General features: G+C 36.4%; 2 protein-coding genes across 2 annotated transcripts; both read left to right on the top strand.

The window, feature by feature from the left end:
• Positions 1 to 1,626: 1,626 nt before the first annotated feature.
• LOC104604073 (aspartyl protease family protein At5g10770-like) lies at positions 1,627 to 5,033 on the top strand. The gene is made up of 2 exons (XM_019198856.2): positions 1,627 to 2,383; positions 3,500 to 5,033. Exons 1-2 carry the CDS (start codon positions 2,218 to 2,220, stop codon positions 4,750 to 4,752), a joined length of 1,419 nt encoding a protein of 472 aa, XP_019054401.2. The 5' UTR covers positions 1,627 to 2,217; the 3' UTR covers positions 4,753 to 5,033.
• Positions 5,034 to 10,521: 5,488 nt separating this feature from the next.
• On the top strand, positions 10,522 to 13,875 carry LOC104603912 (pentatricopeptide repeat-containing protein At5g66520-like). Its single transcript, XM_010268076.3, has 2 exons — positions 10,522 to 12,902; positions 13,223 to 13,875. Exons 1-2 carry the CDS (start codon positions 10,982 to 10,984, stop codon positions 13,255 to 13,257), a joined length of 1,956 nt encoding a protein of 651 aa, XP_010266378.1. The 5' UTR covers positions 10,522 to 10,981; the 3' UTR covers positions 13,258 to 13,875.
• Positions 13,876 to 15,168: the final 1,293 nt, after the last annotated feature.

Below are 15,168 nucleotides of genomic sequence, written 5' to 3'. Positions count from 1 at the left end.
CTCGCAAAAGTTTTTATAATAAACATTTTCTAGACTTGGCCCTTGGGTGATCTTTCCTTCCACTCCTATTAGTAATACTAGGGGTCTTTGACAACATCAGCCATAAAACTACTAGCACCCATCTCAATGTTGTAGCATTGTAACTAGACATCCTCAAAGACGAACATGTTGGGAAAGGGATTTTGAGAGAAAGCAATCATTTAAAAAAAAAATTATAGTATTAAAGCCTTAAAGGGTGAAAATTAATTACTACTTACTCGATCTACCAATTCAAAATCCCAACTTAATTTCAGGTGATAAAGCTTTTAAGCCTCCCAAATTGCTAATTTGATACTTGAGCAAATCTTTTTCTTATTAAAACTTGAATTAATTTGAGAATTAGGGATTAGAGAGCAAGAATTAAGAAAGTATCAGAGAATATGAGAATTGGTGTCATGAGAATGAGTAAGGGTAAGGGTATTTATAGGAATTGGAATTAATTTAATTGACCAAAATACCCTTAAAACCAGTCAATTTAAAGTTGTTGAAAGGAGTATTTTGGTCTTTCACAAAGTTAATTATCACAACCAAAATGCCCCCCAATTAGTTGTTATACAATTGTTAGGGCCTTAGGGGGGGCATTTTTATCATTTTTCCTCCCCTCAAAGCTAAAATACATAAATACCCTCCAAATTATTTGTTTATAATTGTTAGGGGTATTTATGTAAAAATCATCCCAAAAAGAAAAAATTAGCCAGTGGGGACCTCCCCAACGGTTATATTTGAAGTGGGTCAATATGACCCATAGTGGACTAGCTTCATGTCATGCCATGCCAGCCCGTGAAGTGGGCTATGTCGTGTCGTGTTGTGCTAGACTAGAGCTTCAAAACCAAAACACAACATAGTCCAATTGCTATAGTGACTGCACCACACCTAACATGACCGGTATTGCGACAAGCTGTGTCAGCCCATGAGCGATACAAGCCACTTTACAGCTCTAGGTGAAAAGTAGACCTGTTCATGGGTCGGGTCGGGCTTTTTATATGTATCAATAGAATACACTCAGGCCCGAGCCCGGCCCTCATATAAAGCCCGAAGCCCGGGCCCGACTAGAAATTTGAAAACATATTTTTTTTTCTTTTTCATTCAATAAAAAAGTGTTTTGTTTATTTTAAAAACCTTCAGAACTCAAAAATAATAAACATCTCATTATTACTTGGAAAAAAAGAAAAAAACAAAAAACAAAAAATATTATATATATTTATTAAATAAAATATATTTTATTATTTAATATAGTATCAAGACAGACTCGGGCTTGGGCCAGACTTTTTTGAAAAAGCTCAATCCTGATCCAAAAATATAGTCGGGCCCGATGCTATAGGCCCAAGCCCGAGCCTGAGCCCATGGCCCTATTATTATGACCAAGTCTGACTTAGTGAAAATGTAAGTTATGCACGTAAGAGAAGGGTAGGACTTTTAGGGGAAATAGTTATGAGGTGGATTGCAATCCACTTATCCCAATAGTAGTTAGTATAGTTATTTTAGCCAGTAAAGTTGGTCAACTCCCCCCACCCCAGCCCAGTCCAAACTTACCAATAAATAAATAGGACCTCCAGGTCTCTAAACCCCCTTTCAGCTGCTGTGAATTCACAGCAGCTTCCCCCTCGTGTATATCATGGCGGAGGCTGTTCTTCCCTATGAGTCTCTAAACTTATTCTTTCACGGCAACTTCCTCCTCGTGTATTATTATATCATTGATCAGACTCTTCTTCAGGAACCAGTTCTCACATTTAATGCTCCAATTAATTGACACTTGGTCGATCTGGCAACCCATTCAACCAATGGATGAATAAGAATTCTATGTCCTAGATCCCTGTGCACGCATTTGTATGGGCAATGATATGATGCCCAGATGATTAAACTGCCCTGTCACTAATAATTAAGTTGATTTAATTTGCAAGTTGTAAGCTACTGTAAGTCTTCTTGTTCAGTCTTCTGTAACTCTTCTTTTTTTTCTTATCGAAAGTCTACTGTAAGTCTTCTTCTTGTTTTTTTATTTTAGACCGATCGAAAGTTTCGTGCAAGTCTTCTTGACATTAATAATTTTCTATTCAATTTTCTTGTTTGAAGTGGCATACACGGCTGTATGAATTATTGCTGCTTACCTCTATAAGTAGAAGTAGCAACAACAATCGTTACAACTCCAAGAACAGAAGAACATTAATTAACTAGCTATTTATGGCCACTCTTCACATTTCTTTCCTTAGTGTTCTCCTTTCAATAATTTCTTCTTTACTTCTCTTCTCCAGTACTTGGTATAACGTTAAGGCCCATGGAGGAGAGAAAGTGGAGATTGCAGTTAAACCATTACTGCCTGCAACAAGTTGTTCATCACCCACCAAAGGTATGAGAGGTTAAATTTTCTCTGTAGGGACTCCTTTTTAAGGTAGCTCGATTAGGGGGTGTTGGTCAATGTGTATGATTTAATTGGTGACGTTCTACGACAAGGATGCCTGTTTTTCTTCTTTGAAATTGCCACAATAAAAAACTTTTCTTGAACTATATTTTCCGAGAAAGTTTTGTTTCTCTATGCTTGACATCCTGTGCTGTCAAAGATATGCATTAATTCCATGTAACAGTACTGAAGACATGGATGGAGGTCACTTTGGCTGTTTGCAAAAATTAAACAGCCTGGGCTGTTTTGGGAGCTTCTACACATGACACATTAGCTAATTCAAACAGGCCAGGCCGAAGTTTTTCCGCAAGGATGTATCAACTAACGTGCCATTCAGGAGAGCCCAGTGGACAGCATGATGTCAAACATGGACAGCCAAATTCTCTTTATTGTTTTGAAAAGTCGAAAACAAGTTGGTTTGTTTCTTTAAAATAATTCGTATTTTCTTTTTTTAAATAAAAGCAAATTTTGTAGTACAAAAAACATATTGTTTTTTAAATCAGAAATTCAAGAACACTTGTTTTCTTTCAGTTTCGGAAACAGAAAAGCATATATATATATATATATATATATAATCATGTTTTCAGTATTTTTACTTTGAGAACCTATTTATTTCCAAACCAAATAGTTTTGATTTGCTTTTGGAACTGACAACAAGTTAAACAATTCACATTGAAGAATACCCTTTAAGTTTGTAAATTTTCAAAAACAAAATCATATTAGCTAAATGGCAAACACCCCCAGTATTTTCTGCTTGTTTTCAATATATACTAAGTTTCTTATTTTTATGAGGCTCTTCCTACTGACCACCTTTGCGTTTCGATTAGTTGGTTTTTCTTGGAAAGGCTGTTCAAGTTCGAATTAATGCAATACCAAATCGCACTCTACTTCCATATGCATTTTAGTTCTCCCATGCCACTTGAATATTTCATATTTCATGTTTCACATTTTTGGATTTGTAAGAGGTTGTATAATGAAGCCAATTTGTATTTATTGTGTGGAAAAGGCGAGAGGAACAACATAATATGGTATCTGAAATGAGCGATTTTCAATGGTTAATTTCAGGTTCCTATCACTACGGAAAATTACACTTAGTACACAAAAATGGGCCTTGTTCACCACAAAGCAAAGAAAGGAAGACAACTCCCAGCCTAGAAGAAATCCTCCTCCAAGATGAACTCCGAGTCCGCTCCATTCAATCTAGAATAAACAAAAGCGGTCCTCTGGGTCTGGGGGATTCCAAGGTTACAATTCCAACCAAGTCTGGTCTCTCTCTTGGAACTCGAGACTTCATTGTAAGCATCGGACTCGGCACACCAAAGCAAGATGTTTTGGTGGTCATGGACACCGGTAGCGACCTGACTTGGGTCCGATGCCAACCCTGTATTGATTGCTCCGCACCCATCTTCGACAACTCCATATCATCCTCTTATTCCAGCTTCGCCTGTGGATCAATCGAATGCTCTCAAGTTAGATCCTCCACGCAATGCACTTCCGCTTCCGGTTGTGTGTACGAAATCCATTATGGTGATGAAGACTTCTCAATCGGGCTCTTCGGACAGGAAACACTCACACTAACACCCTCTGATGTCTTCTCTGGTTTTCGGTTTGGGTGTGGCCAGAACAATAATCTGTCCGATAACACATCCGGAATTCTTGGTTTAAGCCCCCGCCAAGTGTCTCTGGTGTCTCAAACAGCTAATACATTTGGAAGAATTTTCTCTTATTGTCTCCCAAGCTCCGAAAGCTATACAGGATTCTTGGCATTTGGTGACCAAGCAGGTTCTACGACCTCTTCTACTACTGTGAGCTACACTGAGTTAATAATAGACTCGAGCAATCCAGACTACTATTACGTCCCATTAATAGGAATAAGCGTTGGGGGACAAAGATTGCCTATTGATCCTTCAGTGTTTACAACACAAGGAACCATCATAGATTCCGGCACTGTTATCAGTCGCCTACCTCCGACGGCCTATGGTGCCCTCAAGTCGGCCTTTCAGCAAGCAGTGCTCATGTCAAACTTCCCACCGGCAAAGCCAATATCACATTTCGACACATGCTATGACCTGAGCGGGTACGAAACAGTGAGTGTACCTCCCATCGTCTTGCATTTTAGAGGAGGTACAGACATCAAGGTGGACCCACTTTCAGGAGCTCTTATTCATCTTGGCAATGCTCACTATTGCTTAGCATTTCTGCCAAATAGCTCTGATGAAGAACTGGTCATTGTTGGTAACAGCCAACAACGGACTTTTGAGGTGATCTATGATTTGCCTGCACAAAGGTTAGGATTTGCGTATGGGGCTTGCAGCTAGCTAGAGAGAAAGAGAGAACAAAATAATATTGCAGAGGATGGTAATAATATAAATTAACAACTTAGAGAAGATTTAGAATGTTAGAATTAATGGAGATCTAGGAATTAAGTTTGCTAGCTACGTCTCGATCGATCTTGTGTGTTGTCGACCGATTTTCATCTTTTATGTATTGTTCATTTTGGTTTGACTGATGTGAAGGTATGTTGTGGTACTTTTACTTAGGAATCAAAGGGTATTAGATTGGATTTTATACACAAAGAAACAATTTAAGTGGTGTGAAATCTCAATCCATTTGGAAATATTAATAAGAAATTACCTTGTATTTTTAGTTAATTTGTTATTGCGCGCAATATCAATGACACTAAAAGTTATTGACGGGTGCCCAATCTATGGGTCTTGCATCTCCAATAGCTAGTCACGATACTCCAATCATAATAAGTCAACATTGGAATGACTTTGATTTTAATATAGCACCCAAGAAACCATATCTCACCCTTTTTATTTTTCAATTTTCATTAAAAAAAAAACCTATACTTAATTATCATATCCAACTATAAAGCATACATTGGCACAATTTCTCCATGGACAACTTGGGAAGAAGGAATGCCAAAATCTTCCAAGGCAATGTGCCTATTAAAAGCCAAGGATTGTATATATCTTGAGAAGGGCAATACATTGATTAAAAATTCTAGACTCCTTTCATTATTTCTCATTTGATGTTTTTCTGGCTAGAGGATTTGGTCAGATATAGCACCCAATTACTTTACTAAGGAGAGGGTCGTTATTGAATCTTAGACCCCTCCTCTTGAAGGTTTTGTAAAGTTGAAATTTGATGGAAGTAGTGAGAGCAACCCAGGTCCACCTGACACAGAAGGGGTTTTGAGAAATAAGGACTACAATACTGTAGCATTTTACTTTGCCCCAATGGGATTTGGAGGCTATATTAAGGTTGAACTACTTATTATATAAGGGGTTCAGATTGTAAATCGACTTAGTGCGAACAAGGATCAAAGTATTAGTATTAGGTATTGTATTGGACAACTTAGATATGGATATGGATATAGATACATTCTGAAAACGCATAGATACAGATGAAAAATATGAAAACACTTGGATACATTAGGGAAATTCATACAAATTATATTCCATAAATATATTAATAAGATTAAGTTTAATGTCAAAATAGCTACACATAAATTATATATTTTAATGGTATACATGAAGAAATATATTACAACTAATATAGTGAGATGTGTATATATCATACAATTTTATTGATAATGCACCAATCAAGAGTTCAAGACACATATTATATACATTCTTACAAATTAATATATGCACAAAGCCGTTATTATTTTATTTTCTATTAAAGTTCAAGGCACAAAACATATGCAACTAATATAATTGAACTTTTAATCAAATCTTTCTATTTTACTGTTCATAATTTTTAACATTCACCAAAAAGTTAACTAACAAAATCATTCTCAAAAGTTTGGTAAACAATATTTCCATTTTTGTAAGCAACAAATATGTTATTATAAAATATTAGTTAATAATTTATAAAAATATATAGTCTATTAAAATTTTGAAGATACATATATATCATATGAAAATTCATAAATTTCAAGTACTAAAATAATTATTCTATTATTAATATTTTTATTTTTATATTTTTCTAAAATAAAAATTAATTTTTTTGATATAAATGTAGATTAATGGATTTGATCAATTCAATTTATATTACATTTCAAATATTTTGTATATAATATTTTTACTTTTGTAAATGATAAATATGTTTTGATTTAATGCAAATAAAATATTAATTAATAATTTATAAAAAAATTTAATATACATATCATCCAAAAATTTATAAATTTTTAGTATTAAAATAATTATTCTAATATTAATATTTTTATTTGAATAAATTTCTTCAAACTAAAAACTATTTTTTGATATAAATGTGGATTTGATAAATGATTTATTTCATTAATTTATAAAATACTAATTTTTATTATAATTCCTTTTAATTTGTAACTAGAGTTGTTGAAGATAAGTGTATATTATTTGTTTGGATTGCATGAAAACATTAAAATTAATAAAAGTTATTATAATCTATTTCCTTTATTGATAGAAATTGGCTCCATGATTAAGGATGCATGTACTATTGGGTGCTGGGTGAAATTAGTTTTCAATTATCAAAAATATAATATTTTAAATTATGTAATGAATAAAATGTTGCCCAATTCTTTTTATGGAAAAAAAAACATTGTCGAGTAACCTCTATATCATGCACGCAAAGGTTGGGGCCAAGCAAGTTGGACATTTGAACACATACTAATGCCTAATGGCTAATGCTAATACATAGAGGCAACTATGATCAGAATAGCAATGGTCATGCATAAAAAATCTAGTCATAACTAAGGTTTTTAAAATGGGATCGGATATGGAACCATTTTGGGGACCGATCCTTGAGTTAAATGTTTTAACTTCTAACTGTTCTTTCAAAACGGATGGCCTGTTCTGACTTAAAAATAAATAAAAAACTGGTAAAAATTGTTGTCTGGATTAATAGATTGTTAATCAAATCAATGGTTTTTGACAAAAATAAACAGTTTTAGAATGAAATAGAACTGATTCTCAGATCAACGGATCTGAGCGTCCGGTCCGATCCAGTTTTCAAAACCATAGTTATGGTTTGTAGCAATAACCCCTTTGTCGGCTTCCGTCTTGTGCACACCGCAATTGGAAATTGTGGTTCAAAAAAGCAACTAATACAAAATAATCATGAAACAGTGAGAGATGACAGCAGGGTAGGGAGAAAAGAACGAAATTGTTATTCGAATAACATTCTCAAATATGGGTATGGCCCGCCGGTTAAGCAATGGAGAATTGAAGTGGCAGGAAAAAAGAAGTATTTGAAGAATATTTTAAGCTTGAAATAAGCATATTTAGGGGATGTTTGGAAACGTGACCGTTTTTCAAAAAAAATGGTGCCACATTGGATTCACATAGACGTTTCAACAAATGCTCATGTATCTCATTGTTTGGTTCAGTTGATTATTAAAAAATTGGGACTCCACCAGTGTTTTATGCATCGGTGAACCGTTTCCCCCAACGTTGACTGATGTATATCCTATCTGGTGCTTACCTGTCAGTACACATGAAAAGCGGTAATAAAAATCACCTTACCAAACAGCATAGTGTTGCTCACTGCCTACATAGCAGAAACGTTTTTTTTTTTTTGTGAAAAATAGATCTTGAAAACATGGATTTTTTTTTCTTAAAAATCAGTCTCAAAAAGCGCCCTCTCTTCCAAACACCATGTTAATGTTAATGATGAAGCTGTCAATAATACAAGCATAAAGACCATATGACAGCAGTTGAACTCTTAGAACTTTACTCAATGTATAACACATAGGAAATATGGATAGTATCAAACCCAGTTTTGGGATATCAAGAAAGAAAAATTTTATTATACAGGCGAGATAACAATGTAATATTGAAAATAAAAATAAAAATAAATCTTCGTTGAAACTTGAAGCAAATAAATTATTTGATACGGTTGTAGTTTACATCAGATATATGATAACGCATCATACCTCCATAAAATTGAGAAAAAAATGTAGCAAAAAGATTTTATTTCATTAAATAATTATTATTATGTAAGGCTGCATTTATTTGTAATGCAAACACAAATATGTATGCTACATATTTATCTATTTTTCAGTTCATGAATGCAAATAGGTTCATATTTTAAATTACTTTTGCATTCATCCTGTTTGTTTAAAATCGGTGCAAAGGTGTGGGCCTATCATTAAATGCTCCAATTATCTTATGCTTCAATACCTCAACTTTGGTCAAAAAGTTAATTCTCAAATAAACATAAAATTGTATCCAAAAAATAGATACAAAAGTATCAGAAAATGCATTTTTTGCTTTAATAATCATAACTTCTTTACGTTTCAAACAAACACTCCTAAATGCGAACCAAGATAGATAAATACCCCAATTTCATGTTTATATCACAAACAGAGCCTAAGACTCATTTTTTGCAGCACTTTGAATAGGCCACTTCTCATTCTCCATACAGGTTCAACCTTCTTGCCAGCTTTCTACTGGTAAGAACTATAATAGATGCCTTTATATTCAAGATTTTGCTAAATTTATAACATCTAAACAACTTGCAGTTAGATTTCTACATGATGAGGATTCGTGCATCGGTGAACAATCAGGGAAAACCAGTAATGCATCCTAAATCGAGACGCCCTTAATTCGAGGATTCGTGCATCGGTGAACCGTTGCACCCAACAGCTACCTGACGTGGTGCTGAGATGACATGTCATGAGGAGAATCAATCCGGTGCTTCAAGGTGCAGCAAAACAAAAACTGATCTTTAAGTAAGGTTTCGATTGCAACCTCCTTTGAATCTCTCTTTTACCGCTGATATGGACCATTTGATGAGCATTGTTAGTTTCCTATAGCAAGCACTATCATACATAGTAGTGGGTGTAGTTACATACAAATCGGTGAAAATCACCTTACCAAACAAAAAAAAAAGAGAAAAAAATATGATGTTCAATACCTACGTGACAGAAATAATATCAAACAGATATATGGCAAAAAATGGGATAGTAAGCATCGCGTTTTTTTCCGAAAAACAGTCCCAAAGAATGGCCACGGTCTTTAACAAATAATAAGAATGGTAGTAGCAAGCGGAATACACGTTTTGTTTCTCTAGCTAGTGCACATCAACGCCTAATTTGAAATCCATTTTTTAATGATTATTAAATAGAAAAAAAAAGAGAAAATTTCTAAGTACCCTGTGCTTTAGGCCGAGTGTCAATTTGGAATCCAAACTTTAAAATTCGACAATCTAGTACATACTGTTAATGGATCATCAGTTATGTCGTGTGACCTCATATGCGATTTAAGATTTTTGAAAATATTAAAATTACCCTTCAAAGTAAAAAGGTAAAACACACTGTTAAGCCTCATCCACCACCAGATTATGGCTGCTCATGTATTTAGCATCATCAGAAGCAAGGTACAGTGCAGCATTTTCAAATGTCTTCAGCTTCACAGTTGGTCCCGGCCAACTCTCCGAGACCCTGAATCATCTCCACAAGGCACTGCTTGACCATTTCTTCCATCACAAATGGGTCGGAATGACGAACGGCGAGATGCAATCAACTCGAATGCCATAATTGCACATCTCGACCGTGATTGTAAGAATATTTATTGCGGATTGGTTTTTAAAAAAGGTTCGACTATAATATGAAAAAGAAATGATATCTAAAAATCTTCTACCATTCAACTGGAATGTAAACGTGATAGTCAATTAAGTGTTATTCATCAAAATTGATGGGTAAATTTTGATTGATTAAAACTTTTCCCATACCATATCTTTTTCGCATCATAGAATTTCTCTTTTAAAAATATTGCGGTAGAGGGCTTGCGGTTAAGAATATGTCGAGCAAATACAAAAACCTAAACTAAAAACCCTTATGCACAGACGTATGCCGCGAAGTACTGAATAAATCCCCTATCATACACGTCAGTGGCCACGTGAGATCCAGCTGGATCCACATCAATGTACCATTGGGAGTAATGGGGGCGTTGGAATTTTGATGTTTCCTCAACAGTAATATTCCTGAAAATTGAACAAATTTTTTATGGAAGTTTACTTCGTTTTTTTTGACGGTAGATGATTCAGCCACGTCTCTTGTTTTGTTAAATGACATCCACCATGAAAAGGCGGGGCGGAAGTATATACTTGAGGATGGAGCGAAATAGAGCTCCTGAAAATTGAGGCATGGACGTTTAGACAGTTTTGGTGTTAAACGCGCCTCAACGCCTATGTGGTTGTGTTTCTACATGTTGTTTTAGGACTTTTCTGTCGGGTAGATCTGGACTTAATTGAAGGTGCTAAAACCGGTGCTTGTATTTCGTATTCGCCATGGATGAGGATGACAAACAGTTTCGCTTTGCCTGGTTAAGATTTTACCATGTGAATTCATCAGTTACCAAAAATCTTGGCAAATTCTGATATGGGTTGTTCATCTCAGTTCTCAAGAACCACCAGTTGTGCTCGTTGGACGGCACGCGCTTTGTTGAGTTGAGATTTGAGACATCAAATGGCTGCAGCAATCTTTTGTGGTTGTTGGTTGATCATGCTCAATGCCACTTGATGATTTGTGAGTGGTGAGTGGTGACTAATCGAACCACTCGGATGTTAATAACTGTTCATTCTCTTGGACGGTCTACCCACAAGTGTCCAACCATATCTCTCTCCTCCTGCAATTTCCTCCTTTCCTTCCCAGCTCAGAATTCAATTTCTCACTACTCATCAACCACTACTCCCCATTCTCTTCTGTCTATCCTTCCTCCATGCCCTTCTGTCCAGCAAGTCAAACAAGTCCATGCTCACATTGTTGCCGCCGGCCTTGCCGGCAACCACACGATCATGGGCCACCTCCTTTCTGCATTGGCTCTCTCCCCTTCCACTTCATCCGACTATCCCTGCGAGATTTTCCGACGGATTGGGAACCCAAATATTTTCGCTGCGAATAACATGATTCGATGTCTTGCAAAGGGCAAATTGCCTCGTGATTCACTTCTTTTGTATGCGGATATGATGAGGAGTAATTTGCTGCCTAATAATTATACCTTCCCTTTTGTCCTCCAAGCTTGTAGCAAGGCTTTGGCAATAGCTGAAGGGACCCAAATCCACGCCCACGTTGTGAAACTTGGATTCACAGAAGATATCTACATCCGAAACGCTTTGATTCATTTCTATAGCGCTTGTCACAAAACAGAAAGCTCGAGGCAGGTGTTTGACGAGAACCCCCAGTGCTGTGATCTTGTCACGTGGAATGCAATTCTTGCTACCCATGCTAGAGGTGGTCAGATTGATATAGCGGAGAAACTGTTCGGAGAAATGCCTGATAGAGATGTGATTTCTTGGAGTACCATGATTGTGGGTTATGTCCAAGGTGGATACCTTGAGAAGGGCTTGGAATGCTTTAGGGAGATGAGAGAGAAGGGGCTGTTCCCAAACGAGGCAATATTGGTGACAGTCCTCTCGGCATCAGCTCAATTGGGTTTGCTTGAACATGGCCAATTAATTCATTCCACTATTGAATCCTTAAACTTCCCTATGAGTGTCTCGCTTAGTACAGCCCTTATCGACATGTACGCAAAATGTGGCTGCATTGAGCAATCTAGACAAATATTCAGCAAAATGCCCCAAAGAGACGTTTGGACATGGAACGTCATGATTTGTGGGTTGGCCTCCCATGGCCTCGGAAATGAAGCTCTTGCTATGTTTGAGAACCTCAGGGGTGAAGGACTCCAACCAGTGAATGTGACCTTCGTAGGGGTCCTGAATGCATGTAGTCGAGCAGGTTTGGTTGACAAGGGCAAACACTATTTTAGGCTGATGACAGAAGATTATGGCATCACGCCTGAGATGGAGCACTATGGGTGTATGGTTGACCTCTTGGGTCGTGCAGGTTATGTAGCTGATGCCCTTGAATTGATTGAGAAAATGACAATCCAACCGGATCCTGTATTATGGGGAACCCTACTGGCAGCTTGTAAGATTCATGGGTTAGTAGAACTGGGTGAAACAATTGGGAAGAAACTAATCAAATTGGAACCCACCCATGATGGGTACTATGTGCTTCTTGCTGGCATATATGCCAAAGCAAATAAATGGGAAGATGTGGTTAGAGTTAGAAGATTAATGGTTGACCGAGGCACCAGCAAAGTTGCAGGATGGAGCTTGATTGAAGCACAAGGAAAGGTTCATCAATTCATAGCAGGGGATAGGGAACATGAGCGTTCTTCTGAAATTTACATGATGTTAGAAGTGATCGATGGGCGATTAGCAGAAGTTGGATACTCACCTGACATTTCACCTGTCTTGCATGACATTGGGGAGGAGGAAAAGGCGATTGTGATTAAAGAGCACAGTGAGAGGCTTGCAATTGCTTTTGGTTTGTTAGTGACTGAGACTGGGAATTGCATTCGAATAGTTAAGAACTTGAGGGTTTGTGAAGACTGTCATAAAGTCAGTAAGCTTATCTCAAAGGTGTTTGAAAGGGAAATTATAGTGAGGGATGTGAGTAGGTTTCACCACTTTAAAGATGGTAACTGTTCTTGTCTTGATTATTGGTAGGAAGAGATTATTGTATGAATTATTCCTGTTGATTTAATTTAAATAGTTGGAGAAGAGAAATATTGAGTTTAGATAACACAATCTTACGAACAACACATACCCATCTTATTCATCCAATTGATTTGCCCATATGTGGTTTCATGTATCAAAACTGTGCATGATACTATTAATGATTTTAGCCATTCAATCATACTTTATATGGACAATTCTGATAATTGATCCTGCATGTAGCTAGAATTGCTTATCTGCATTCCAATACTAACAAATAACCTGATTTTTTTGCTGATATAGGTTCTGATGAGAACAATGGCCTTAATGTCTTGTAAGTGGGGGAGGGTTCCTTGGGGTTTGAAGGGGACAGCAGTAGGCCTTGGAACTGGGAGGCAAGTACCTCCATAAAGTCATTTCTTCTTGGCCCACATAAATGCTATTGTGCAGTCAAATGATTATTAGTTTCTTACCATAAAATCATTAAGCACTTCAGGGGTTATGAACTGATGCAAGCAGATGGTTCTAGACGAGCTAGGGGAAAGCTGAAAAGGATGAGATACTGACAAATGACACATGGACTCAAAATCTAAAGGATATGGTTCTTGTTAGCGTGGAAATGCAAACAGGATTCATGTAGTGGACTTTAAATAGTGGGAGGGGAAAGCTTGTGTTGTGACAATAAGCGCATTGTGAGCAAGGAGGAAGATGTGAGTCACTTCATTCTTTACTTTAGCCTCTCCTCTAATGTGTTGGGTTTCTGCCCAACACAAACACTGATTCGAGATAGTGTGGTCTCCTAGAGAAGAAACGAGAGAAGAGATAAAACAGAGAGATTTCTGGGTTGAATTTAGGTAACTTTCTTCTTGCTTTGCCTTTTATTTATAGATGTACAAGTTGGTAGTTGTAACAACTCAAGAATTCAAGAATCAAGATTACCACTTGTCTCTTGCACAGCTGGATTTTGCATAGTTGGTTTTAACCCATGTGCTCTTTTCCCCTCTGAAGCAGTCTTGTCCTCGAGGATGAGGTGAGGAAACTGTTGCTTTAGTATTGACTAGGCCTCCCATGTTGCATCCTCTGGAGGTAGTCCTTGCCATTCGACTAAAGCTTCCCATACCAGTTGTTGATGCTGTTTGATCCAACGATAACCCCAGATATGCTTTGGTTGCAAAATGATGTGTTTATCCTCATCAAATTTTGGTAGAGTTGGGGTAATGCAAGCTGAAGTACCCACATGTTGACCTCACGGCATTTGATCAGGTGGAGCACAGAACTCAACAAGTTCAACCTTAATCATGCACCTCAATTAGCTATCAAGGCACAAGTCCTAGCCGACTTCATAGTAAAACGTACCTTCTTCACCTTGAAACTTGTCGAGAAGCCTTTAACATGAACTCTCCATGTTGATAACTCTTTGAATCAACAAGGCAGTAGTGCTGGTTTCCTCTTTTGACTAGAAAAAACTGCCTTGGAGCATGCCCTTTGGTTTAACTTTAAGACCTCCAACAACAAAGCATAATATGAGACACTCATTGCTAAGAATCATCTAGCCTAGTAGGTTAGTGCAGAGTGCATTAAGTCCTTCCGTGAATCTCAACCTATGGTGAACCAAGTTAGTGGCAAGTTTGAAGCTCAGGAATTACCATAGTGAGCTACTTGGAGAAGGTTCAAGAGCTCTTTTTTTTTTTTATTGAAACACTTTTCCATTGAGTAAATAGGGGGGTGTAAACAAGTCGAATTCGAATCGGACTAGGCAATATTCAAATTCGAATCCGATTAGAAAATCTAATATCCAAATTCGATCGATAACGGACGGATATTGAAAATTAATATACAAATTCGAATTTGATTAAATATTCGAATATTCGATTCGATTAATTAATTATTTTAGTTAATTAATAAATATATAAAATAAATATTTTATTTATATAAAATATATAAATATATAAATTATTTATATAACTTAATTGTTATACATATAAATTATATAAAAGATTTTATATATTATATATAAGAATTAAATAATCGGTCGAATTTGGATATTATCAAATCGAATAAGGTCATATCCAAATTCGAATCTGATTAATTATTCAATATGAATAGGATATCCGAATTCGACCGATTAGATATTTGAATTATCCAAATTTGATTTCATTATATCGGATTTTCGAATACCGTTTACACCCCTATGAGTAAATACCTTGGTTAGAGAATGTCTGAATTGATTTCACTCAGACCTCAGAGGA

The sequence above is a fragment of the Nelumbo nucifera genome, chromosome 3 (genome assembly GCF_055504915.1).
Source record: "Nelumbo nucifera cultivar China Antique chromosome 3, China Antique-T2T, whole genome shotgun sequence".
Classification (NCBI taxonomy): Eukaryota; Viridiplantae; Streptophyta; class Magnoliopsida; order Proteales; family Nelumbonaceae; genus Nelumbo; species Nelumbo nucifera.
The sequence above is the reverse complement of the archived record's forward strand: the minus strand, read 5'-3'. Positions and strand labels throughout refer to the sequence as shown.

What these genes read in the sequence shown, in the direction of transcription:
- LOC104604073 (XM_019198856.2), top strand. Translation starts at nt 2,218, where the DNA reads ATGGCCACTCTTCACATTTCTTTCCTTAGTGTTCTCCTTTCAATAATT. An exon ending in TTGTTCATCACCCACCAAAG is followed by an intron (nt 2,384 to 3,499) that starts GTATGAGAGGTT and finishes GGTTAATTTCAG; the next exon opens with GTTCCTATCACTACGGAAAA.
- LOC104603912 (XM_010268076.3), top strand. Translation starts at nt 10,982, where the DNA reads ATGTTAATAACTGTTCATTCTCTTGGACGGTCTACCCACAAGTGTCCA. An exon ending in GTTTCACCACTTTAAAGATG is followed by an intron (nt 12,903 to 13,222) that starts GTAACTGTTCTT and finishes TTGCTGATATAG; the next exon opens with GTTCTGATGAGAACAATGGC.